This window comes from Centroberyx gerrardi, chromosome 10, assembly GCF_048128805.1.
Source record: "Centroberyx gerrardi isolate f3 chromosome 10, fCenGer3.hap1.cur.20231027, whole genome shotgun sequence".
Lineage (NCBI taxonomy): Eukaryota > Metazoa > Chordata > Actinopteri > Beryciformes > Berycidae > Centroberyx > Centroberyx gerrardi.
The window spans coordinates 30,718,241-30,743,953 of NC_136006.1; the positions used below are offsets into that span (position 1 = coordinate 30,718,241).

Sequence of the window (25,713 nt, forward strand, 5' to 3'; positions counted from 1 at the left end):
GCCGACCTGAAACTCCAATGCACATACTGTTAGATTATTGTGCGTCAGTGCGACCTCTTTGCAAGTTCACGTAGCTGGCCAGGCCCGTTGTTCCTGAACTGTGTCCTGGGGTATTTTTTTCCGACAAGAATTTCCTTTATTTTGTGACACGTACGTATTTTTTTTTTTTTTTTCTGACTTAACTGTGGTTAGTCATTTTTCTGACACGCAAACTGTTGATGCCAAGGACTCTGAAGTGGATGTTTTCACTGAGGCAAATCCTCGTCCGGCTCCATGTTGCAGGTATCACTCATCTGATCCACTCTCTTGTATAAAAAAAAAAAAAAAAGACGCTTTGATAGGTTGGAGACGCTAATCCTTGGGAGTCGTCGCTTCGGGATTTAACCGAAATAAAGGATTTTGTCATTTGATCGAAAATGGGATCAGCGACCAAACTGGCATTCAGCGTTTTCCTCATCTCCTGTTCCTCAGGTGGGTGTTGTGATTAGAAAAATCGGCTTATACTTGGTTTTTGCAGGGTATCGCATATCTAGGGTGGGAGGGTCATGCATCTGACACAGAAATAAATACAAGTTTACTGAAACAAATTCATGAATGTGAGAAGGACATGGTATCCTTATGTTGCCTCGGGTTCTTTGTCACTGCCACGCTGGGGAGCGATCCAGTGCAATGTTGTTGAAAGTGAAGCAGCTCTTTCCCTCTCAGCCTTGGGCAACCTCGACCATTAGGCCCACCTTTGAGAAAAGCCAAGCATGCTCACTGTATCATTGGTATTGTACAGCAGCTGAGCCTGTCCAACCAACCCAGCCAGGGCCCCGCTTATCCTGTGAATTGTGGGCCTCTATGCAGAAAACGGTCACTGTGTGCGTGTGGTGGAGAGCAGGCAGTTGTATAATGCATAGGGTTCAATGATTAATGCATTGTGTGCTTTGCATGCAATGTCAGAACTCCTGCATATTTAATCAAACGGGTTTCACACTCAAATTCTTTAGATTCTGCGCTGATGTAAGAATATAAATCAAGGCTGAAGCAAGTCCATTGTGTAAAGGGGTCAAAGAGCAAACAAGCAGCGCAACAGAAATTCAAAGACAACACATCAGCTTCACCTGTCAGAAATGCTAGGACTAATATGGAGGCCTACTTTCCAAAATAATAGGACTTGTCTTTTTAAGACTCAAAGCCCCATTTACTTATAATTAGTCAAAGTGGATAGTGAACAGTCCACAGATGGGATCGAAGCAATCTGCTGTGCTCTATCAGGCATGGACTTTGACCTGAATAGAGGTTGTCACATTCCTCAAGCCAGTGCGGCTTGAACCCTAACCCTCGTGATACACAGGTAGCTCTTGGAGGCGCTGTCGACAGGCAAATTTGGCACAAACGATCCCCTCTGTGGTGTTTGTTACAGTGGACTCTGGTCACCACATGGATTTTTGACCCTGTTGCAAATCCACACCCCTGCCTCAGGCAATGTTGCTCATCTGCATTGCCTGATTTACTGCGTGCCAGTATGGTATGTAGAGCCGTCACTGTGTCAGAAACATGGTACTAAGTGGCAGTTGTAGCATGAAAGTTAGAAGGTGTTTGATAAGCCTGTCCTCTGCAAAGGTTGTGGTGTGGACATATGCCATGCTTGCCATTCTGCTTGGAAGTTAATAATGCTCCATCTCTTCAATGTTATTGTCTGTGGATTGACAGCTGGTTGTGTTCCTGGCAGTCACATTCTGACATTTGAAGTGTGTGTGTGTGTGTGTGTGTGTGTTACTGGATCACATTGGCACAGGCTTTCTTACCTAATGGCTAGCTGAATAATAGGAAAGCTAGCCAATGCCTCCTCCCTTCATTTCTTCATTGTTCTAAACATAGATAAGGAAGCACAGAAGCTTATATAAAACCATTCAGGCCTATCATTTTTGTTCATTTGATTCGGGGTACCTTGTGGCACTTGTTCAATCACAGTTTGTGGAAGCTGTAAGCAACAACAATCACCGTAGTATTATTTGAATGGATGACAGCCCTCATAACCCCTCTCGTCGTTTTTACAATGGGAATCCAACTTATGTACACACAGAACAGAGGTTGCACACAAGCTCAGTTTTCAGCACACGCAGTGTTGTGATCTGTGTTAAAATGATTGCACTGGGGCTGGAAAGCACTATGGGTTTCTAGTAGATTTCTTCACCTAATGAAGTGGAAAGGTTGGAGACCCCGCCAACATTTCAACATCACTGTGTCCTGAGAACAATGTGGGAACAATTATGACGTGGCTTTTTCACCTGCCTCAACCGTCTCCAATTTGAAGTCTGTTTAGGGCACAACATGCATGTTATCTAGGGCAATGGCTCCCAAACTGGGGTCTGTGGACCTCCAGTGGTCCTTCAGGGGTTTCCAGAGGGTCCCCAGCAAAATGGAGAACAGTTTAATTTCACACTAGAAATAAGCACAATGAGAAAATTGATAAAGATGCTTATTTTGTTCATAGGTTTTACTGTATCTATCTACTGTTGCTCCTCACCTACACTAGAGACAATAATGTAGCCTAATTCTGTATTAAGTCATATCTAACAACAAAAATGCTCTCAGATGTGGTCCATTTGGATATAGTCTTATCAAATATGGGTCCATGGTCTGATGCATATCTTTTTAGGGGTCCTTGACATAAAAGAGTTTAGGAAACACTAACCTAGGGGAGTTTTATGAAATGTCAAATTCCAGTTCACTGTGTAAACTGGAATGTAAAAAGGGTTTTGAACAAATGTATGTTGTTCAAAACCCTTAATGATTAGCCTACACTAGGCAAAGAGCTGAAAAAAGCCCTTACAGTGTTTTTCCATGCTTCAAGACCATGTCCATGTTCTGTTGTGCTAGGACAGGCTCTGTCAGGGTCGAGCTGGTCCTGGATCAGTCCCAGCTGGACGAGCTAGATCCAGCAGCTACCATCAACCCCAGCGGTGCTCACCCAGACAGCCCAGCAGGAGACCATTAGTGAACGACACCACTTCTGTCACAAATCCCCTAAAACAAAGATTTATCTTTTTTTGATGTGGTGGAGGGGAGGATAATGCACACTTAAGGCACAAAATCTCCCTTTGTGGAATCGCACACCATCCGTGCCGAAAGCTGTTCGGAAAAAGCCTGATGATGTATTTTGTTGAACCACTCTGTTATGAGGGATTAATGGTGAACGATGCATTCTATATGATATGTTGTCCCCCCAGTAGAAAAGCATATGCTCTTATATTTACATTTGGCAGCAAAAGGGGTTTCTGTTAAAGCCTAGGACACACTGCAAGACCGTTCGAGTCTTTCCCTGCTAGGGCAGTTCAGACTAAACGCTTGCCATCTGGTCGGGAGGCTGTTCACACGACGACGGCGAGGGGACAAAGATGGGCGTCACACATGAAGATGAGGGATCACACAGTGCACGATTCTGTCATTTAAAAATGTTTACCTATTCATCCAGAACAGTTCACTGTAAATAGAATTACAAAATAGGTGTTGTTTCTTGCACCATGAAGCTATAGTTTACATTTACATTACAAATGTATTTTGAAGTGGCACCATTGCAAGAATAACTATGTATGAGACTTCTTTCACTTAATTTGTAATTGCATACTTATGTGGACTGATCCAGGCATGCTGCCATTTTATACTATTTTATGACATTTAGTTAGGAATCTTGCTGATGTAAACTATCTGTGTGAGTGGGAGGTGTTAAATGTGACTTCTCTTCCGGTTCATTATCTTTTTCTTCCCCCTGTATTTGAACTCGCTTCACACGACAGGAGCCCGACCAGACTTGCCTGACAAAATCAAACATGTTTGAAAAAATTGTGTCGGGCCAAACGACCAGAGTCAGCAGTCTTTGGCCGCCCGCCCCCCCCAAAAAAACCTGACTTGCCCAGATTCTAATCGGGCTTTGAATTGCCGTTAAAATCACCCAGGCTGACTTTAGCTTAATCTTTAGTGGAGAAACAATCAGTATTTTGGGAATTACTTGAGCTGTATTGTTCTTGTGTTTTTGCTATGTTTGTAACTTTTAAGTGAAGCACTATACAAATATTGTCAGTAGCCTATGTCCTTAACATTGATTCTTCATATATCAGTAAGGTATACAGGATCTAGTGTTAACCATATTTTTTTAGCAGTGGTGGTTGGAGGTTATATCTGTCCCAGTAATGGTTGTAGTTTTGATTTGAGCACAGCTTATAGCACTAAAAGTGTAGTTCTTTGGGTAGTTAATCATGATAGTGCAAATTGTAAGCATGGGGGCTGTATGTGTTTTGTTTTGGCTAAATGATAATGTTCAGTGTTAATTTCTCAACCAATGGTGGCCATTTCCTTGCTGCGGTGGCCTACCACTGCTGAATTAATACAGAGGCAACACTGGGAGCCAGACCCCATCAACCAAGAAATGAGCCAAACCAGCTACAACCAGGCATGGAAATGGAACTGGTTGTTATATTCTGAAGGGCCATGATCAGCTGGTTTTCCTCCATACAAAATCCAATTTCACTCGTTGGGCCCCCTTGCTGCTTCTCATGTTAATTTTCCTCCCAAATTCTACAACAAAAGACCACAATCCCGCCTTCGCTTCTACCCTCTGAATTTTAAGCAGTCTCTCTATGACTACAATTATCACATTACCCGTAGTGGCTCTTACAAGAGGCACCCTCAGAAGAGAACAATTACAATGTGTATTGCTCATTTACTGAGTGTTTGTTTGGTCAAATAAGGCAATCAATGGCGTCCTTCATGAGGATGGCCCTGGCCTAGTATCCTGAACGCAGAAGTTGCTTAATATGAAACGATCAAAGGGTAAATCACCCAGAGACATGATAGCCGTAGAAACATGGCTTTTGAGCTATATTAAGCCAGATCTCTCTCTCCCATCCATCTTTTCCCACCCACCCTTGCCAGGTGTAAGTGGATGCGCATCATGTCATTTACAGAAAGATCCTTCCACCCCCTCCACTCCACCACGCAGCCAAATATAGTCCTACCTGCCTCCACATGATTCATTAATGGCCCTGTGATGGACGTTTGACTGCCTCTTGGTATCACATACCAGCGCACCGCCCTCATGTTGTGGCCAGAGAGTTTCCTGAGAGTTGTTTTGCTCACTCTCTCCATGTGTAGAGGTGGTCCCACTACCCTCATCTGTCACGTAATGGGTTGTGTTGTGCAAAAGTGCCGCTTGACCACCAGTAGACCTTACCATCCTGTCAACAGAACCGCCATCGCTGCTTCTAGCACGCTAAAGAGTTGCCATAACAAATAGCCCGGGCCTCGCAGCACTTCTTATTGGGCTGTTGTTTTCTTTGATCATTATCAGGCTTCTGGAGAATGTGCTCTGAACAACACTCGCTCAATATTATCAGCTCTCGGAGTTTTGCAAATTAAGAGATATTCAGTTTCCCACAACAAGACATTTTAATCCCCAGAATACCTTTCATAATCCTATGAATGCATTGCCCTTAAATTGGAGCATTGGTTGCTCCCAGTCTTGGCGTTTTTGTCTTCTGTTTTGCAGCACAGAGGTGGATTTCAACAACCAAGATAGTGTTGCAGGTCTTAGCACCATGATTGCATAAATTATTTATGGCAAGCGGTCGGAGCTGACATTGCTCACTGTTAAAGGCAGCGTATTCGAAAATCACATGCATGCCTTGTTTGTTTCCATCTGGTTTCCTGCATGCTGTCCTTGTTCCCTATGTCTGGGAACACTGTTCATCTGTAGTTTGCGCAGAGCTTAGGCCTGATGGTAGTATGGAATTTTAAACAGCAACTCAATTTGCAACCCCCTCCTCCCATCGTCTTGGCTGGGACCGAACGTGCCACAACAGTTGAATGCACATGGAATCACTCTTTGGATTGGGTTTCCGAGTCCAAATCACAAGAGGGTTTGATTGGAGATTTTGCTCCAATCAAAAAAGTGAAGCTTTTTAGGGGAGGAGAGCATTTAACTAACCACCCTAATGGGCTGCCAGCTATTTGCAGACATGGAGTTCTGAATGCTTGTAATTGGAGCAGAAACTTCATCCAGGTAGTATTTGTATAGTTATTATATTTAGAATCAGTAGTCTTCAACGAAGCGAAGCCATGAAGACAACACAATTTAATGTGAGGGAAATTCAGTCATGTAATCTAATCAGTCTTACGTATGCACACACACACACACACTACTTCATCCCCTTGACAGGCGGAATCCATCCACAATCCATCATCTCAGAAGTGGATGCAGTGACACACTTGTTGGATCCAAACTGTCGCTCTCTAACGAACAACAGGCCCATTCTTGACCTTGTGCGCTAATGTCCCTTGTCAGACAAAAACTGCAAGCCTATTCATTCTGTAAAACGGCTAAACGTAGAGATGAAGTCAGAGCTCCTAATCCCGGCTGGAATGTCCAGCAGCCTCTTGGTCTCTGCTCCAGTTATGCTGCTTTATCACGCCAGCCTCCCCTCCCCCAACAATGATCTTGAGGAATAGAGCCAAGTTTTACCCAGAAAGAGCTTTTTTTCCAGTGGCATTTTAAGCCTAGGCCAGTCTACAGGCTTGCCGAGTCTTGGACCGCTTCACACTACAGGAGCCGGACCAGACTTGGCCCAACAAAATCAAAACGCGATAACCTACCAAAGTACTCCTTTACATGCGTGATAACATTACAACCTTACAATAGTCAACAGCGTTGTATTTAGCCTAGGCCTATTATTGAACAGGCCGTGCCCTGATTGCTTGGTACCCAAAGCAAAACTGACATTTAATTTGTTCTCATGCTGCTTTGGCTGGTTTGTTCTGTTTGTTCTCAGTCAGCTTAGGCTCGTTAGGTGAACAACAAAAAGGAGGTTCATGGCCCTCACCCTCCATTTCTCTTGTATGTCTGTATAGATTTGCATCGGCTTGCAACTCTTGCACGATTGGCCCCAGTCCTGTGTGGGTTTTCATTGTTACTGTACCAAAACCACCTGCACAGGGTATTAAGAGGTCACTTGATGTTGCCAAAGGATAGATGCTTCACATGCAGGAATTTGATATGGGTTGAAGTTATATGCTAGGCTGTCTGTAAACAAATGTGGGATATATTTAAGTGTTGTGTCCTCGTGTCCTTTGGGGAGTGACCATTCCACCCTGTGGGGTGGTGCACAGGAGAAAGTGTCATGCTCCCCTTTTGGCATTTTTACAAAGCACCCCACCCACTCGCACTTAATCCCTCCCTGTACTAGACCGCACAAGATAATCGGAGGTGTCTGCAACAGGCTTGATGAGCTGGTAAAATGGGGGTTTAGACCTAAGCTTTCTTAACTGTGCCACAAGAAAAACTCCACCACATCGACTTCTGCCTAATCTTACAATATCCCTAGCTGTGTATTTTAATGATGATGCCTGCTCTTTATTCTAAACTTTTCCTTAATGCCTGGTGTGGTAACTGTGACCGCAAGCAAAATCTGAAATTACCAGGGTTTTTCCTTCATAGAGAAATTATTGGCGTAAACCGTGATTTAGAACCATTTTTAGTGAGATTTACCCGTTCTATTTTTGTTTGCTATACGGTACTCGGACCAGCTGGGCGGCAGTCATGAGCACTGTTGTACCCACTCGCACTATTGCAGATGAAGTCAAGTGAAAACAACAAGCGATGTTCAGCAAGATGGACAAAACTACTGATTCACAATGAGATGCGAGCAAGACAAAAATGTTAGTCAACTTTGGGCCAAAATAGCAGACTCATCTGCCAAATAATGTTCTTGCTCCAAGAGGAAACCATAGTTATCAGCTAACTGATAGGCAAGCCAGGTGTGTTTGCTGAACACCTGCACAGAGCGAGCATGTGTGTGTGTTAGTGAGTGCAGACAGCCTCTAACGGTGGATGGGCTCAGGTCTGAATTATTAGCCTGTAATTAGTATGTAGTGTTCAAAATGAAATGTGAACAACCACATAATTATCCGGACTTGGTATTTTTCAATCTCTTAATTTGGTGAAATGCTTAAAAATATGCAGACCTATACTGCCTAGTGATGGAAAGTAGAATGATTATTTCTTTTATTAGTATATTTTGGATCCTGCCTGGTTCAGTACTGCTTCACTGTCCAAGTTTTATAATTGTTATAAAATGATGAAAACAGAGGAAAAGCCCATTAAACCATATAAAATTCACAATTCACTTGCATAATCATAGTTAACTGTCAAATCAATAGCATACAGTCAACATTAAGATTTTATTTGATGTATTAAATTGAATGTTTTATTTTTTGTATATTTTGTCAACCACCTGTTAACTATTTTCCTGTAGTAGGCTAAATATGATCTAGCCAGTTCAGCATTGAAAGTTATTTGGGGCCATATCGGTGGCCCCAAATGAGTTCATGGTATAAAAGGTTGATTGATTGCGTTTGCTGGCCTGCACAAGTGCCACCAAAGCCCTTTTCTGGGTCAAGAAGAGATTACTGTGTTTCAAACAATTTATCTTGCGTAGTGACTGTTGTCTTGCTTTGGTGTACTCAACTGCTAAATGAATACATTGGGAAACACTGCCTCAGCACTGTCATTTAGGTCCCAGACAATCCAACTCACCCCAGCAGTCAATAATCAACAGTGACTTTTGAACCGGGGGCCCCTTTGTGATCTGTGTTAAGCGTCTGGGTCAATTTGTCTGATTCAATTTGCTGGCCCAGATCTGTAATCATGGCATGGAGACCTCAGCCGCTGATGTGCATCTTTCCCGGCGTCTTCCTCCCATCTCCTAGGCGTGGATGTGACAGTAATTCCGGCAGATTCCGTGTAATCCTGATAACGGCGACTTGTGTTTCCGGAACTAATCCCCCAGATTTATCCCCACCAAGGGGCAATTAGCAAATTAATTCCTCCCCAAAATAATTTTCTTCATCCAGTGCCGCAGCAGACTCGAGCGCTCCATTTGTGTTTTTTAACAAGACATGTTTTTATTGTTGGCGGCATGTGTTTACATACCGCTTAATTTGAATGAGGGTGTTGGGGCCATTTTGGATTGGGTCCACAAGTGATGGATGATGGATTCTATGCGTAGAGTCCATGCTCTATGCCACACAAGCGATATTTCAGTGCACATTAGACACTACTTCCTCACCATTGTTCTGGCGTCACTAGAAAGTGTCTTTTTATGTTTGGGAAGACTTACCAGGCCTCTGATTTAAAGTGTTTGCAAGTGTCTGTTGAGTAAACTTCAAATAAGCAGTTAAGACCCCTAAGCACATATTATATATAGACGCTTTACTAGTGCTGATATAATAATGCTATACCATATTATACTACTATACTATATAGTAGTACAAAGACTCTCTGTCATCCGCAAACTTAGGGCTCTCTCAGTCAAACCCCACCTCCTGCTCCTTCTGTACCGAAGTATTATTGAACCCATCCTCCCGTACTGCGCCACCTGCTATTTCACCATGCTCACCCTCACCAGTAGAAACAAGCTCCTGAAAATCACTAACATATCTTCTAAAATAATTGGCCTCCCCACTCCCAACCTGCCAGCCCTCATTGACACTGCCACCACTCGCAGAGCACTGACCATAGCACACGACCCCTGCCACCCCCTCAACCCATGCTTCACCCTCCTCCCCTCTAGCCGCAGATACAGACAACTACTCTGCAAAAAAACACGCTTTGGGAGGAGTTTTGTGACCTCAGCAATCAGTGCCTTAAATAGCCTGGGCATACTGTAACAGACTTGTGTTGTTGTGATGTTCTTGTTTGTTTATACCCTGTTTTGAGCGTTACTTGTTTTGAGTGTTTGATTATGTACAGACTGTGAAAGCAAATTTCCTCTATAGAGGACAATAAAGAATGAATCTGAATCTATATAACTACTGTATTGCTACACTCAGGTTGATTAGCTGCCTTTCAGTATCATAGTGATATAATAATAATAATAAACTTTATTTCTATAAAGTTTATTATTATACTAGTGCTGATATAATAATGCTATACCATATTATACTACTATACTATATAGTATAGTAGTATAATAATAATAAACTTTATTTCTATAAAGTTTCTATAAAGTTTATTATTATAAAGACCGTTCCGTGTCATTAGCTTTTGGAAAACTTGATAAATTCCAAACTGCTTTGCTAGCTCAATCTACTTACTAAAATATTCACCGGCAAAAAATATTTTTTAGCCACCACAGTTTCAAAGCTATACTTAACACCGGGCAAGCAAGCATCACTCAATATAAGGTGAGGGAGCGCCGTTTGACTGATCGACTGACTGACCTGAATTTGGCTCCTGATGAGCAGGTCTTGTGCTGGGGGAAAAATAACTCTCCTCCTTACACAAGTTTATTCCAGTTCCATTATTCAGTTTACATTATGACAATTTCATATCACCTCTTCTGTATTCTGTATACATATTTGTCTTCTGTCTGCAGTCGGGGGGGTGGGGGCGTCTCTGGCTAGCTTTGTTTATTGCATTCTCAGTCAAAATGTGACACTATCGAAATACCTTGGAGGGTCGGCATGTATTCCAGTCCTGTTTATGTGGCATATGCACAGGTATTGTTCGTTGGAGATAACGCATATCTCCAACGAACCGCCCCCACCCCCCCCTTCTTGGCGCCAACAGTCTCTTCACTCAACCGGCGCAACCAGTTTCCAGATCTCTGGCCTAAGGCTGTCATCGTTCCATGTTAAGCTGCCACTTTGTGTCATTTATAATTGATTGTCAGCACAAATGTCAATTTACGTCCCTGCTCCTTGCCCCTTGTTAGACATGAGAGGTATGAAGAGTGGCCTTTTGCTATGTAGCTGCCTGCCAATTGCTGACTAACCTCAGGCAGGTGTTTTGAATGCTCTCTCTCTCTCTCTCTCGCTCGCTCTCTCTCTCTCTCTCTCTCGCTCGCTCTCTCTCGCTCTCACAAACGGAATGGTGCCTCTGCCTGTCCTTAAGGACCAAAAAAAAAGTACTTAGAATAGACTTAGAATAGATATTAGACATCAAGTACAATAAAGTATGACATTCTTCAAGATCTACAAAGCGGCAAACCAAAATAGTTTTATTGTGACTTTATGATTCAATTTCATCTAAAACCGGGAGAGCCGGGCCTGGAGACGTGCTCTGTAGCCTCCACATCCACAGTGAAGCCCAGTCGACACATGGGCGGGTGGGTCATGGCTCCTTTTCTTTGGCACATCACTCTCTTTGCAGGCAGAAGTGTTGCTGCTATTGTCAAACCACACCCGCCACATCCTTTGACTGAATGAGCCTGTTTTTGTCGGTCAGAGGAACCACTTGAGGTTTTGTCAGGGTTAACCACAAAACCAGCTCGTATTGTTGTTTCTTCCAACCATATGGTGCCTGCAGGCGAGGTTTTGTACTTTGTATTCAAAATCCTCTCCCTGTGTTTAGATAAGATTAAATCCTAAGGATTAGCCTATGCTTAAAAGAGAAATTATTTTATTTGCTCTTTTTGGTGTTTGAGATGGTTCTGCTCATAGGTTATATGTAGTTTCATAACTAGTTGTGTGCCTTGTGGCTTAGATAACTGAAGTCAATGATGAGACAGTAATGTTTGGATCTGTAAAACGAGCTCATTGATCCTCCCTAGCTTTAGATTAAGATGGACTGTAGCTATGCCTGGTGAACCTGTAGCTATTTGGTTTTGCTGCCATTACTTTATATCATGCAGAACATGCAGGCTGCCTGTGTAGTGGAAAAAGTCACACGCAGATTTTTATCGTACTGCTACTTGGAGTTTCCCGATAACAGAAATGTTGTTAATAAGTTTGATACCAAGAGTACCAATAATCCAGTACGGTAATGAGGCTGCATGCCGTCATTATATTGAGATCTCATCCATTTGAAGACTAACTTGAACCAAATCAGCTGTGTTGCAGTACAAGACAGCACAGTAAATGAGCCTCCGTCCATTCCCCCATCGCAGTGATTGTGCAGAATACGATATTCAGCTATCTGAATGGGAATGCTATCCCATTACCATCTCATCTGACCCCATCTGATCCAAGAGCAAGTAAATCACAGCACCAGCAGTCTAGGTTTCTGTCACCAGGGTTCTTATGCAAGCCTGGAAAGTAGGGGTGTAACGATACACTCGGCTCACGGTTCGATACGATACACAGTTAACAGGGTTAACTTAACAAGTTTAAATGGAAACAAATTCTGACTGTAGAACACTCCATTAGTGCTTCGGCATAAAACGTGCAAAAACAATATTTTCAATCAAAATTTTAACTCTATCTTATACCTTTCTTATGTATTTTTCAGTGCGAAAAGCAAATAATAGAATCTCTTAAAATCAGCTTTTAAAAGTGGATGCTTGATATTCTTTTATTTTGTAAAAAATAAAAGAATGTCCTCTTTACAATAAAGTGCACATGTCTGAACGTGGTTGAACTAACATTCTCCAAACACCTTAGTTGGCCAGGCAGGCCACAAAGCTTAGCTTTTTTTTCGTTTTTGTTTTTTTTAGAAAATTAGCATGTCAGCGTTTTCAGGCAGCAGCTGACACCTTTGACAGTTCACAATGTCTCCTGCTCTTGAAAAAAAAACACGCTCACTTGGGACTGAGGTAGCTGGAACTGTGAGGTAAGCTTTCGGCAGAGGGGCAAGCGTTGGATAAATGCTCGCATTTTCTTTCCACCACTTCAGTGGACAGTTGGTGAGTGGGAGAGAACGTCTCTTTTCTGTACATGTCCATCTCTCGCTCTATCCCTTTGTTTGATTGTGCCGGCTCCACGGCGGTGAAAGAGTCCCCCGATGAGATCTTCTAATGCCGTCCTCTTTGAAGGAGGTCGGTCCTGCTCGGCTCCCTCTGAGGCAGCCAGGTCAGGCTCTCCTGCTTCATGGGCACCTACTCGGCTCTCTCTGTTGCCTTCACAGTGGCATGGCTCTACAAAGAGGAGAGGTAGCATAGCACTTCTGAAATTCACTTGTTTTTTTTTGCTAATTGTGCAATTACACATAAATGTAGTTATTTAAACTCATCCTCCCTCTGTTACTCACTCACAAACACACTTACATGTCTATAGTTTTATTATCTGTTATTATTAGAGACTGCGGGGGTCTTTTCATCGCACAGGACTTTTGATGGCTGTCTTCAGAGGATTGTGCAATTTCACTATGTGATCCGCATCAGTGATGTCATTGCCATCCAGAGTATTAATGTCCCGTGCATTCCGCCGCAGTTCTGGGCTGACGAGAGCTGCTGTTACAGCTGCTTGCTGTTCAAGATAGCGATGTAGCATATACAGCGTGCTGTTCCACCGTGTGGTGATGTCAGTTATCAGTTAGCGCGGTGGCAGTGCTACCTACTGCTGTGGAAAAAGGATGCAACCCTTCTCACGCATCCAAGCAAAAAACGGATGCGGGGAACCCCCAGGCCCGCTTGGGTAGCCAGATTTAATGTGTGGGCTAAACACCTGATGTATGGTCCCAGCCCGGCCTCTCCATATTCCTAGCGCTGTTTGTCACGACGGTGATGGTCTGATTAACTCTTCCAAGCTCCGAGTCCATAACGGGCAATTTCAGCACTTCTATATCTTCGCCACTGTGCGATTCAAACAGTGTATGGAGCATAAAAACAGTAGCTGTGTAAATAATGTCTAAATCTGTAACAACCAGGCTAGAAAAAGAGAGCTAGCTGGAAAAGATTGTTGTGGTGTGGCTGTAGATCCATTCAGTAACATTCAAGTAAAAGTGAGTAAATGGGGTCTGATAGGGTAGATCTGTTTCCAAATGTTGGTTATTGTGACAGTAAACTGTCTTGTCTTTAGCTCTAGTCTCTAGCCGTAGTCTCTACTCCAAAACACTCTGAGTCAGGTCAGTTAACCTGAACTAAATGTTAGCCAGCTAGCTAACTAGCCAGCAGGCTAATTTAGCAAAGCAACCAATGTCAATCTTTACATGCAGCTACTAGCCACTGCTAACACTAGCTTGTAACTAGATATGTTAGCCAGTGTGCTGTGTGTTAATAAGACAGTGGTGGTTAGCTTAGTTCCCAGTCAAAAATAGCACAGAAATGAACTATGTCTATTCTGATTCATTGAGACGGACAAGTTGTAACTTTAGATATGCAATCAGCTGTTCACAGCCGCTGCTGCTCAAGAGCAAGATGGTTGCTCTTGGGTGTGTTACATCACCTGAAATCCCTGTATATAAATAAGTGTGTTGGAACCGTGTGTTTCCCCCACAGTAGTAGGCTCTGCTTGACTAGGTGAAGCAATGTGAAGTGACTTTTCTCTCAGGAGGCACTCATTAGCAGTGGTTAATTACAGGGCCACAGTCGGGGCCCTCCACTGGCGTCTGATGACAGACGTCTCTGGTAGTGATCAGTATATGCACCCTGCAGCGCCACAGATATACTCCTTGCTCCACACTGGCAACAGAAGCAAGACTTGAGCAAAGTGTTGGTGTGTGTCTGTGTGTGTATGGGAGGCTGTGTGTTAGTGTGACATTTATTATAGTGGTCCACTGATACAGATTTTTTAGGGCCAATACTGATATTTTAGGGAACAGTGAGGTCGATATTGGCCAATACCCCCAACCCCCTGCCAAAAATAAAAATCCTAATTAGCAAACTCGGTAGTGAACTACTAGGCAGGTTTGTTTACTCTTGGCAGTGATATTATATTGCATTAAAAACAATGTATGATATACAATCATATATAAATATAGCCGCAGCCAAGCATATATAGCCAAGCCACCATGAAAGTGGTTCAAGCCTTTATTGACAGGTAATGAAAGATTTGTTAGTGGTTCTGAGGCAAATTTGTAGCACGAAGATAGCTGGATATCTGTGTGTTGCAAGTTTTGTGTAAATTGTTCTTACAATGTAGGAGTTGTAGGCTTTAAAACTTGGAAATCCATCAGGCCAATTGTAGTAATATTTGTTGTGCAGCATTTGCACACAACTTTATATAACTGGGAAAATGCAATGTTTGTATCACTTACCATCTCACAGGAATTTGTGGAACAACAGCAATAGGGTTTCAGCCCTATTGGCTTGAACCCCTAATTAATGATATTATAATGCATTAAAAGGATTCAAATAAATCCATTAATGTAACTGAATGGATAGGGAGATAGGCAGAGGGCTACAATATTGTTAATGAAACATTCTTCATTTTATGTTTGCCATTATTAATGAATGAAACATTAATAACCAGTGCTCTCCAAAAAGCACACCGAAGATGCGCATCATTCTATAGCCTACATTATTGTTTGTCTGAATGCTGCTGGACAACTGAGCTATAGATATAGAAACAATCAGCATAGACTGATCATCAAAGAGATGGATATTCCCATGTTATTCTGCCGTGGGTGATGATTGTGCACAACTTCCCCACTGAATAACACCGCCTGTGGTTGGACTACAGACTCGTCTAAAGCCTCTTCTGAAAGCTAGATGTGTTCTTAAACAAAAGTTACAGCAACTTTCTACACAAACTACGAACAAACGATTTTAGTAAGAAAAAACATGTCAGTTTACCATTCAACTACGAAGCCTCTGAGTGGAATAGAATAACTGTTTCCACACCAAAGTCAGTGTTTCCCCTATATTCATTTAGCAGCGGTGAGCCACCACAGCAAGAAAACCTACCACAACTGTTAGAGAAATTGTGAAATAAAATAAATCCATCATATCTTAGCCTAGTTTCCCTAAAAGTCAACATGATTCCAATGTTTAGAACGAGAGCTTTTGTCATAATAAAGTCCCCAAATAAGAACCAAACCAAAACCGAGACCAAAATAAGGAAAAATGTGGTACCAAAACCAGAATGATTCCCAACCACCACTGCTACAAAATAATCTAGGGGAAACACTTAAAGTATGGCCTGATTATTGAATGGAATGTCGACATAGCAGACATTAAAGTTTAATTGGTGGAGCAACTTAGATGGATGGCTTGTTAACAGGAGCACCATAGACATAGAAAAGATAGGCATATACACACAAGCAGATGAGGAAAAAAGGCACGTTTACAAGCAACAGCTGAGTTAGCACTAGGGTTGGGAACCCTTGGAAAAAAATTGCAAGAACCGACCGGATCCAAACACGTTTCTCTTATCGATTCCCATTAACGATTCTTCCAGTATTTGAACCTTGCTTGACTGTTTGTAGCAATCTGTGTTTTTAACCACAACGGCTAATTTATGCTGACAAATAATATGTTTGCCGGCAAATGTTTTAGTGACAACTAGACTGAGCTAGCAGAGATGTGTTTTGTGTAAAAGGTGTGGAAGTTATCAAGTTTGGCTGATGAGCCTGTGTATGGGAAACACAGCAATACCAATATACATTTATTTTACCTAATTCAAAATCAATTCTCCAAATCTAGTCATTGACACTTGTAGTCCATGTTACTTTACAGCCATAAAACTAGGGCAGATGTCACTCCCTTCAAGGACTCCCAATGCAAAACAAATTGCTTTCAGAACTATTAAGTAATGTCATGTGAAGTGGCTAACCATGGGCATTTGTAAAGCCTTAATAAAACACTTAACACATAATAATTTAAAAAAAAAGCTTTCAAGCTACCTTACAAGACACCACACATCTTATGATATTCAAGTCTTAACAATAGTCTGTTGCTAAACCTGAGGTGCATTCAACAAGGCATGGGGATATAGTATGATACTTTGGCCTAGTATGTGTGATATGTTTGTTGAGATATGTTTGATATGTATGTATGTGATATGTTTTACATTATGTTGCAAATGTAGTGCACGACAGCACATGTACATTGCATATATTTGATTTCTCCTTAATAAAAAAGTTATTATTATGAAGTAAATATGTTTTTTAGGTCAAATTGTCCCCTAAACCAATTATATCAGAATACATAGATTTTGCACTCTAATTTTCGCATCTGTTCTCTGAAAATTTAAGCTATATTCAATGTTTAATATTTCTAAATGAATACATCAATACATGTACAGTATCAGCTTAAAAAATATCACAGAAAAATATGATTAAGAATTTGGGGTTTTAGGTAGGTTTTTTTTTAGGTAGGTTTTGGGATCACAGTTTGTTGAGTCGAGCTCTAGCCTGTGTTTGTATGGGAGTGAGAGTTGACAGGAGGTCACATCGAAACATTGTCACATTTAAGGCTGTTGCTATGACAACAGCTAATGGGGATTATTTTTTGCAGTAAACTACAAATACAGCCACCATATGAGGCTTCTCTTCTCATGGTTACTGGCCCACTGAACTTGCCATGGGTGAGAATCACATTTGTTAGGCTTGATCTTTGGATGATGCATGGTATCAAAGAAGACTGAGTACTCTTCTCTCTGAAGTAAATTACTTTAGCGCCGCAGAGCAAATGACAGCATTCTACTTGTAGAGTTATCTGGAAATCTGGTTTCTGATACTCAGTGTTCAGACCTGAAATGGGTCTCGGGCGTAGCTCTGGTGGGTCCTCACAAGGTAGCAATTTTCATGAACCTGTGTTCCAAAGTGAGAATCTAAATTTCTGGATTAGTCTGAGTATCCGTTATTATGCAACCTTCCTTGCTAACTACCCCCTCCTTTGCTCACTGTGCTCCTCAGGCGCTATCTTGGGACGTTCGGAGACACAAGAGTGCGTCCACTACAACTACAACCCCACGGCGGCAGAGAGCCGGGGGAACCACAGCGGCATTGTGACCTGTTCAGGGGAGAAGGACAAGAGGCTCCACTGCTTCGCCACCTGGAGGAATGTGTCGGGCACGGTGGAGGTGGTCAAGCAAGGCTGCTGGTTGGATGACGTCAACTGTTATGACAGGTATCATCTAGTGTTTGCTCTGTGTCTGTTACCGTGAATTCACTCTGCAAGCAACTTGGTTGATGGGTCGCTCTATTTGGACCGGTTGTGGGTGGAGCCAGAAGCTCCAATTGCATCTATGTAGAGCTGAGAGAAAGACCTTTGATTACTGACTGAAATTGAAGCATATCATAATATTTCAACAGTAAGTTGGTGAAAGCCTTTATCATTTGTATCATACCATTTCCATACCAAGTATTTGACGGTTCAACAACATATGGAAAATGTGCAGATGGTATTTTGACCCCGTTTTGTGATATAAGCAGCCTGAATATCAGGCCTGTCGATTCATCTTTGAAAATACTATACAAAATAAGGAAATAGCCTAGGGCATTGGTTAACAGAAAGGGCTCATTGTAGCAAAAAGGCTTCAGAGTCCAGCTGAACAGGTTTGTGAAGAATCACATTTCTGTGACAGATTACTATGATTAGCTTTTAAATGTCAGTAGCACATAGGCTTACAGTATAAAGTGAAATACTTAAGTGCTCATTTGGCAGCTTAATGTTGCTGCTTTGTGTTGCCGTGTCTTCTGTATGAATACAGCCCATCGTTATGTTACACATTCCGTGCATGTGTCACTCTCCAGGCTACATGGATTGCATTTGTTGATTGAACAAGGTGAGAATAAAGCGGAATGTGTAAAGACACATTCCATACTATTTGTGACGTGGGCTGAGTTGACCATAGTCAAATAACCCTTGTTTTCATTGTAGGCAGAGTTCAAGTAATTAATTTATGCAACTGTCATTGCCTTTTTGTTTCATGCCCTGAGCAATGGGTGTGTCTTGCTTGTTGGTGCGGGCTATTACAATTTTAAGAAGAATGTAATGTGCAACACATTCCAAAAATGTTGACCAGTAAACATTCTTTGGACATGCACAGGTTGAGGTCTGCCTGGATGTCAGCAAAGACATTCAGAAATATGTTGATTACATTTGAGTAAATTTCCACCAGCACCATCTTCAACAAAATTAAATCAATCACACATGTTGCTGTACAAAATTGGCCTGTACAGAGCAACAAATTATGGGCCCATTCCTCTCAGTATTTTTAAGAGTGCCTCTTACTGGAAAGGAAAAGTGTGCCATGTCCAGGTCACACATGATGCGGGAAGGAGGTTGAATTGCTCATAATTACAGTAAAACATCTCCTTCAATAGGATGGCAACGTGTATTTACTTAGAACCATATTCCTTTTTTATAGAAGCAAAGCACGCATTGGTAAAAATTCTGACTTAAAAAAAAACACATGCACACAGGTGCAGCTCAACAGAATTGGGCTCCTGGCCAGTTGGCAGTGCCAAAACGGGTAATGTCTGGTTGCAATAACAAGAAGGATATTGGTCAGTTTGCACAATAAGTCATTCAAATTAAGTAATACTTTAGAATGCTAAGCAATATCCGTGGCCATGTAGTACCACACAGCAGTGCTGAGTTTGGAGAGAAAATAGGCATGCGGGGACCTGTTTCCAGCCACAGTTGGATCCTAAACGCAAGACATTCTGGATGTTCTGTATGTGGAGAACCTTCCATGACAATGACAATTATTTTGCAAAACCAATGAATTTTGTGATCTCTAAACAACAGACAAATCTGTATTTATTGTCATGAACGTAGCATACCACCACTTGCTATCCTAACAGTGTCATCGTGTGTGTAAAACGAGCAATGAAAAGTTGGCTACTATATCAAGTCAGCATTGTTCATATGTTCCAAATTATAATTTTTTAAAATCTCAGTTGTCGTAATTTAATTTCCCAATAAGTGATATAGGGTCTGAGTCATTTTGTCATTTTTTTTGTATCACCAAATTCGATACAATGATATTTTAGCACATCATTAAATGATATGCAAGCTAGCCTACATCTTTCATAGGATCTGACCATAGACTGTAAAAAAAGATGGCCGTAGTGAGTGTGACATCACCCATAGGTTTCTGATGGGCCGTTTTGAAGCCTGGAGATTGTGTTTACGGTCGCCGCCATGTTGACATTTTTTGGAGCCAGAGCAACCAAAGCGAGGCAGAGGATGGAATTTGGGTCGTCCACAGAGTCGCAGCGCCGCCTACTATTGGCCCATAATCGGCGACCTGGCGATCACTGGACAGGCGACCTGTCAATCTCTAGGAACCCCGTTTTATCCATTTTATCCTGTTAATGACACAATTATTTTGAAAATCACCATAAGAAGACAAGAAGTAAAATTAGCTACTACCTATTAGCATAACATTTTGTGGAAAAGATTTGTATATGATGAGTTGGGTTGTGGTCCCATTGACTTGCATGGAGTTGGGCAGGGTTTGGAGTCTTTTTGGAGCCGGTGTGTAGCGGACATTAGAGGAATTGTCGATGCCGCCACTTTCGCATTGGCTTCAAAATTCACAATACTGAAAAAACAGTTCTGACTGAAGCCTGTGCAGCAGGACAGGAGGCTAATTTTTCTGTCTACAAGCCACAGTGGCTGTAAAATTTGCCAGCTGCTTAAACTATTTTACCAACCAACTAGATTTGTACAACAGAATAAGACCTCCAAATGACAGTTGGTTGCCAGCCAAAGTAGCTGGTAGACTAGACTAATTTACCAGCCAGTGCCAAAATTTCCCAGCAGTTGGCTGGTATTAATTTCCCACCCTGATGAGCACTGTTTACATCCTGTATACCAGGGCCTGCTACACTGTATTTCTTATGGGCGCACAACTGTCATTTGGACAGTTACCCGATATTAAAAGTAAATGTGTCAACTGATTTTAGGCTTTTATGTAATCCAACATAAGAACGAACATGATAAAAGCTACACAATATACAAGAGGTGCCACACAACAGTCAAGTCATTTTGGAAATACTATGAATGTGAGTAACATGAATCACACGGCACAGGTTGTTTAGAAACAGGAAAACTAAAAAGCGTGTTATTGAGAGCAACCAAAGCACACTTGAACAAATTACAAAACTTAGACCTACAGGTCTGAAGTAAATAACACAATAGCTTGGTTAAACACTCAAGATTTTGACCCCAACCACATGGTGAGCTGGGGCTTCATAAGAGTTTTTATGCTAAGGCATTACATGGTTGTTGACAAGCACACATTTACCTGGTATTGCATAACATCTGTCCACATGCTTTTTTCAAGGGAAATTGGCCAAATTGCACAATTCTCCACACTGCTACTAGTAAATTGCGCATAGCTGTATAGTTTAACAATCTGAGGTTGTATGGTAATGCATTATAGTGTTATGATAGAAATACTTTTTTCCATTTTTTACTTTTTTCAGTCTACTTAATAAGCCTACTAAGCCTTCCTGGTGGCTCACTTGTTCAGTATGTGTGCTCTACTGTAATGCGTAGGCCTGGTCAGTGTTGTTCACTTTTGCTGGGATCTTTATTTCTTGCTTACAAGTCTGTAAGCTGGATCCAGTTGACTGGTTTTAACAAAGGGGGTGACAGTTTTGTTCTTAAAAGTGCTATGCCATCAAGGGGTGAACCTATTGAATAAAAATTGTGATGCATTAAGAATTGTTTTATAAATGAATCAAAGCCCTGTGAACGAACATCAAATCATGATTTCCACCTCTAGTAGCCCAGTGGGTACTAGAGGTATCATAGATAGCATAACCATAAATAGCCTATAGCTTTTACTGGAAATATTTCTGCAGTTGAATCACTATAACTGTACACATTTAAAACACCACACAGGTGAGGAGAGAGCTCAATCTAGCGCAACTCCTCCCTCTTAATAGTCCCCCATCCTACCTCCCATGGTTCAACTGCTGTATCCAAGTGAATTTTGAATCACAACAGCCGCTCAAACCGATACCAGCAGTAGACCAAATCCTGTTATCAGTACTGACACTGGACTGATATCTTTATTAGAAATGAATGTGAATTGGGTGCCCAAAAAAACTCATGAATAATTACATTCCTCATCAGAAAGCAGCCGTTTCTATCCTGTGTGTAGTGGAGTATCTTATTTCAGGTAATTGCACACATAAAAGAATGTGAGGAGAATGGATATTATTTTTCCGCTGGTGGGACAGTTTGGATTGATATAGGCTTTTCAAGTCATGTAAAAGGTGTTGAGTGCACAGGAGCGTTGTGGACCGATGCCAACAGATCGACATAGAGGAACAGTGGCCTCAACTTGTTCAAACACCCCAGTCACACTTAGTCTCAAGTGATTTTAACACTGGAGATGGATTCAAACAAGCTTTGCATCTTCTAAAACGTCCCTCAAGTCAGGATAGAAGGTCTCAAGAAATGGTTTTGTATGGAATGATTGAATTTATTGAAGTTGAAACTGATTATAGAAATCAAACTCATGATGCTCTTACCAAGTTTTTATCCTATTAAAATCATATTGCATTGAAAAGTCCTAGCTATTTAGTTTTCTTTAAGATATTAAATTGATACTGGACTCTTGATTTGTTCTGACTTGACTTGCTGTTCTACATTTAGACTTGAGACTTGTGCCTCAAGCCTCAAGACTCGAGACTCACTTGGGACTCGAGCAAAGTTGACTCGGCCACACCTCTGCTATACACACAGCCTATACATCAGCTGACTTAAGTGTTACACTTGAGGCCTCCTCTGTTGTGTAAACATGTTTTGCCTGAGTTCCCCCCCTCTCTCCCTCCCATTCTCCCAAATCAGATGGTATCTGCTCAGCTCTCCATCCAACATGCCTGCCAGAAAACATTTCACTCTTTTTTGTAGCGTGACAGGGGGAGAGAGAGGGGGGGAGAGAGAGAGAGGGCCTGAAAAGGCTTGGGTTTCCTGGCGGCTCTTGTCTTAGCATGCCGCTGAACCCGTTTACCTCCCACCTGCAGTAACTGGATCGATTTGTTTTTTGAAGTGTGGCATGCTGCCATGTTATTACTCAACGCAAGTCAGCAGGTAGCCCAGGAGCTTCCTGATGCGTGCGTGCCCAACTTGTAAACAACTACCAAAATAAAATAAAAAAATTTTTAAAAAAAGGAATAATGTAGCAGTGAAACATGGCTCTTTCTGCTCTGGCAAATCTAATGAGCTTGTTTATCTCATGTTTGTTCAGAGCGTAGCTTTTATGTACATTAACCCTCTTGGAACCTAACATTGTTAATGAACTACAGAACTCCAGTCTCCCTATATTCCTTTGCACTTTTTTTGCCTTGCCATCAAACGTAGATTAAAAAAAAAAAAAAAAGTACAAACACTCAATAAACGACTGTCTGGAGCCCTGTTTGCACGGGACTAATGTTACCTGGGGACGTCTGGTGGTTTGTAGTAATTGCAGAGATCATCAGTGATTTGAATCCCATGCAAATCTGCCATGTCTGTAATTTGTACAGTAACAATTCCTGTGCAAATGACCTACTGTATTTTGTTAAAGACAGAAGTCCCCTGATGACACTAATCCCATGCGATAAAATAGGTTGCAGTTTTAAATTTTAAAATTTTAATGAACATTTGAATATTGTTAACCATAAAGCGGGGCATGTCTTTGAAAATGAAATGTCAAATGACTTTTTCATAAACACTGTCATATTGTCAGCAAATGTGCATCATAATACATGAAAATTCAAGTACAAATTGGATTATTTCATTTAAATAACGCATCCACAAGTGGAAAATGAAAATGCTACTGTGGGATGGCATTATCATTTTCCAATTTGCATTAACATTTGAATATAGTTAACTGTATGCTTCCATACTTGAAAGGCCTAATCCGTCATTTCAAAGAAGCGAAGGAAAAGTGCATCAAGCATTACTTGTTCACTGGCTCTTTTTGCCGCTATCAGGCAAAGTTCAGCTTTGCCTGATAGCGGCGGCCGTAGAAAACGGTGCACTGACAAAAATGGTCCCCATAGGATATTCTTATATTACAGTCATAAAGCAATGTTTGATACATTATTCTCTGCTCTTTTTTTTTTTTTTTTGCAATGATGTATTACGCCTTCAGCATTCAGTGTGTCTCTGCAAGTAGTCTTTTGATGCTGTTCGCAATGGAATAAGAGAGGCCGGTGTCAAAAGAGATGCAGACACAGGACTTTAGTGCTTTGTGTGTGTGAGGGAGAGAGAGAGTTTTATGCTTTAATGGTGGTAGGTAAATGCATGCTTCACCATAACAGAGATGTCCAGAACACTGCTGTCAGTATAAGCTATTTTAGTCCATATTGATAGATGGCTTGTATCAGACAACATTGCAGTGACACGCCCCTTTTCTCCCCTCACAGGAACGAATGTGTGGAGAAGAAAGACGCGCCAGAAGTCTTTTTCTGCTGCTGCGAAGGCAGCATGTGCAACGAGAAGTTCTTCTACAACCCAGACACGCAGGCACAAATTCCAAGTAAGTTGAGTGTGTCTGTATGTGTGCACTTCTACCTGTTGTGTGGAAACATGTCTTACACCTGACTCAGACAGAAGCTGCCAATGTTTTCAGCATGCCTAGTTGTTATCTACCTTTCAGGAAGAAGACCGTTACTCATCGTTTCTTCTAAGCCGTGACACTTGCTTTCACCTTCATTGTTGCATGTAAACACAGCACAAAGCTGCGTCTTGAAAGCCATCCTTGCCCAAAAAGATCTGCCATGCGACCAAACAAAAGAAGTAGCCTAACTGAACCTGCGTCTCTCAGCAGCGGCAGTTCTTATACAATCGTGACTCACAGCAGATTCATAGTAACCAAATTATTATGTGCGTACTCCGTAACTCTGGAGTCATAAGCGCTCCGGAGTCCAAAGCACCAGTGGCTGACCTGCGAATGCAGCGACACATAACCGCAGCTGCTGGAGAGCCATGTGCCATGGTGCGTCCCGTCTCATCCCCGAGGGATTGCTGTGTCTTTCAGATTACAGGAACTGATCTGTCCTCCTTATCCCCGTGGCGCTAACGGGCCTCCCTCCTCAACAGCCTCTTAACACGCATGAAGAATGCTCTGTAGGCTTGGGCGATATCCAAAAATGAATATCGCGATACTGTCCCGCCAAAATATCGAGATATACGGTATCATCGCGTATCAGTATTATTATTAACAGCCTAGAAATTTGATCTTATTAGTCAAGCATTGGCGGAAACAATGGGCATTTGGTATAATTTGCTCATTCCTGCTATTTCCAGAAAAATCGGCTGATTGTGGAAAAGGGAACCTACTTGAATTAATTTCAATTTCACTTCAAGTATATATTCGATATCGCGGGAAATATCACAATATTCACAAAATATTGTGATATTCGATATATCGAATATTGGCCCAAGCCTGATGCCCTGGCTCACTGGAGGCCCGTGACTTCGCTCCCACTTTCTGCAGTCCAAATGTAACGCTCCTCATCTCATTCATTCAAGAACTCTATCAAGCCTTTTTCCCCCTTTAGTTAAAAGGGGCTGATGTTGGGGATGAAGCATCACCTTTCCTCAGATTCTAGATTTTTTTTATTTTTTTTTGACTGAGAGAAGTGTAAGGTTGTCGCAGTGTGGCTGTCGGTGCCTACATCTGTTATGTGTTCTTTCCTGAAAGCCTGGAAGAGCTTACACAATAGGGTGTAATAAAGCTCTCGCTGGAGGAGGGGGAGCTTTGTTAGCAAGCTTCTGTCTTACTATCTCTCTCCCGGCACTTATGCAACCAAACATGTATTTTTGGCAGCGACTAACTCGATGTGGAATGCCCTGGATATTTGGAATGAAAAAAAAAAAAAAAAAGGAAGCCTCATTGCCCCTCTGACTATCGAGCGATCCGGGGAGCAAACGAGCGAGCCGAGGCAACATCGGCGCATGTACAGCTGCTTCTTTTTTTAACCCAGCAACAGGGCCTATCTGGGGAGCAGGAGAAGAGAGGCTGGAGGAGAGGGGGTTAGAGAGAGAGAGAGGTTTAGCGGATAGGAAAGAGAGCGAGAGCGACCCGCTGACCGGGGATCGGCCGAGCACCGTGTGCCGT

At 42.0% G+C, this 25,713-nt stretch overlaps 1 protein-coding gene across 1 annotated transcript in view; it reads left to right on the forward strand.

Annotated features, from left to right (window-relative positions):
• The first annotated feature begins 250 nt into the window (after positions 1-250).
• Positions 251-25,713, forward strand: part of acvr2aa (activin A receptor type 2Aa) — a 43,539-nt gene continuing 18,076 nt past the window's right edge. Inside the window, exons 1-3 of the mRNA XM_071898917.2 lie at positions 251-471; positions 17,555-17,768; positions 24,017-24,129. Of these exons, the coding sequence (XP_071755018.1) occupies positions 417-471; positions 17,555-17,768; positions 24,017-24,129 (382 nt within the window). The 5' untranslated portion in view covers positions 251-416. The remainder of the gene's footprint in view (positions 472-17,554; positions 17,769-24,016; positions 24,130-25,713) is intronic.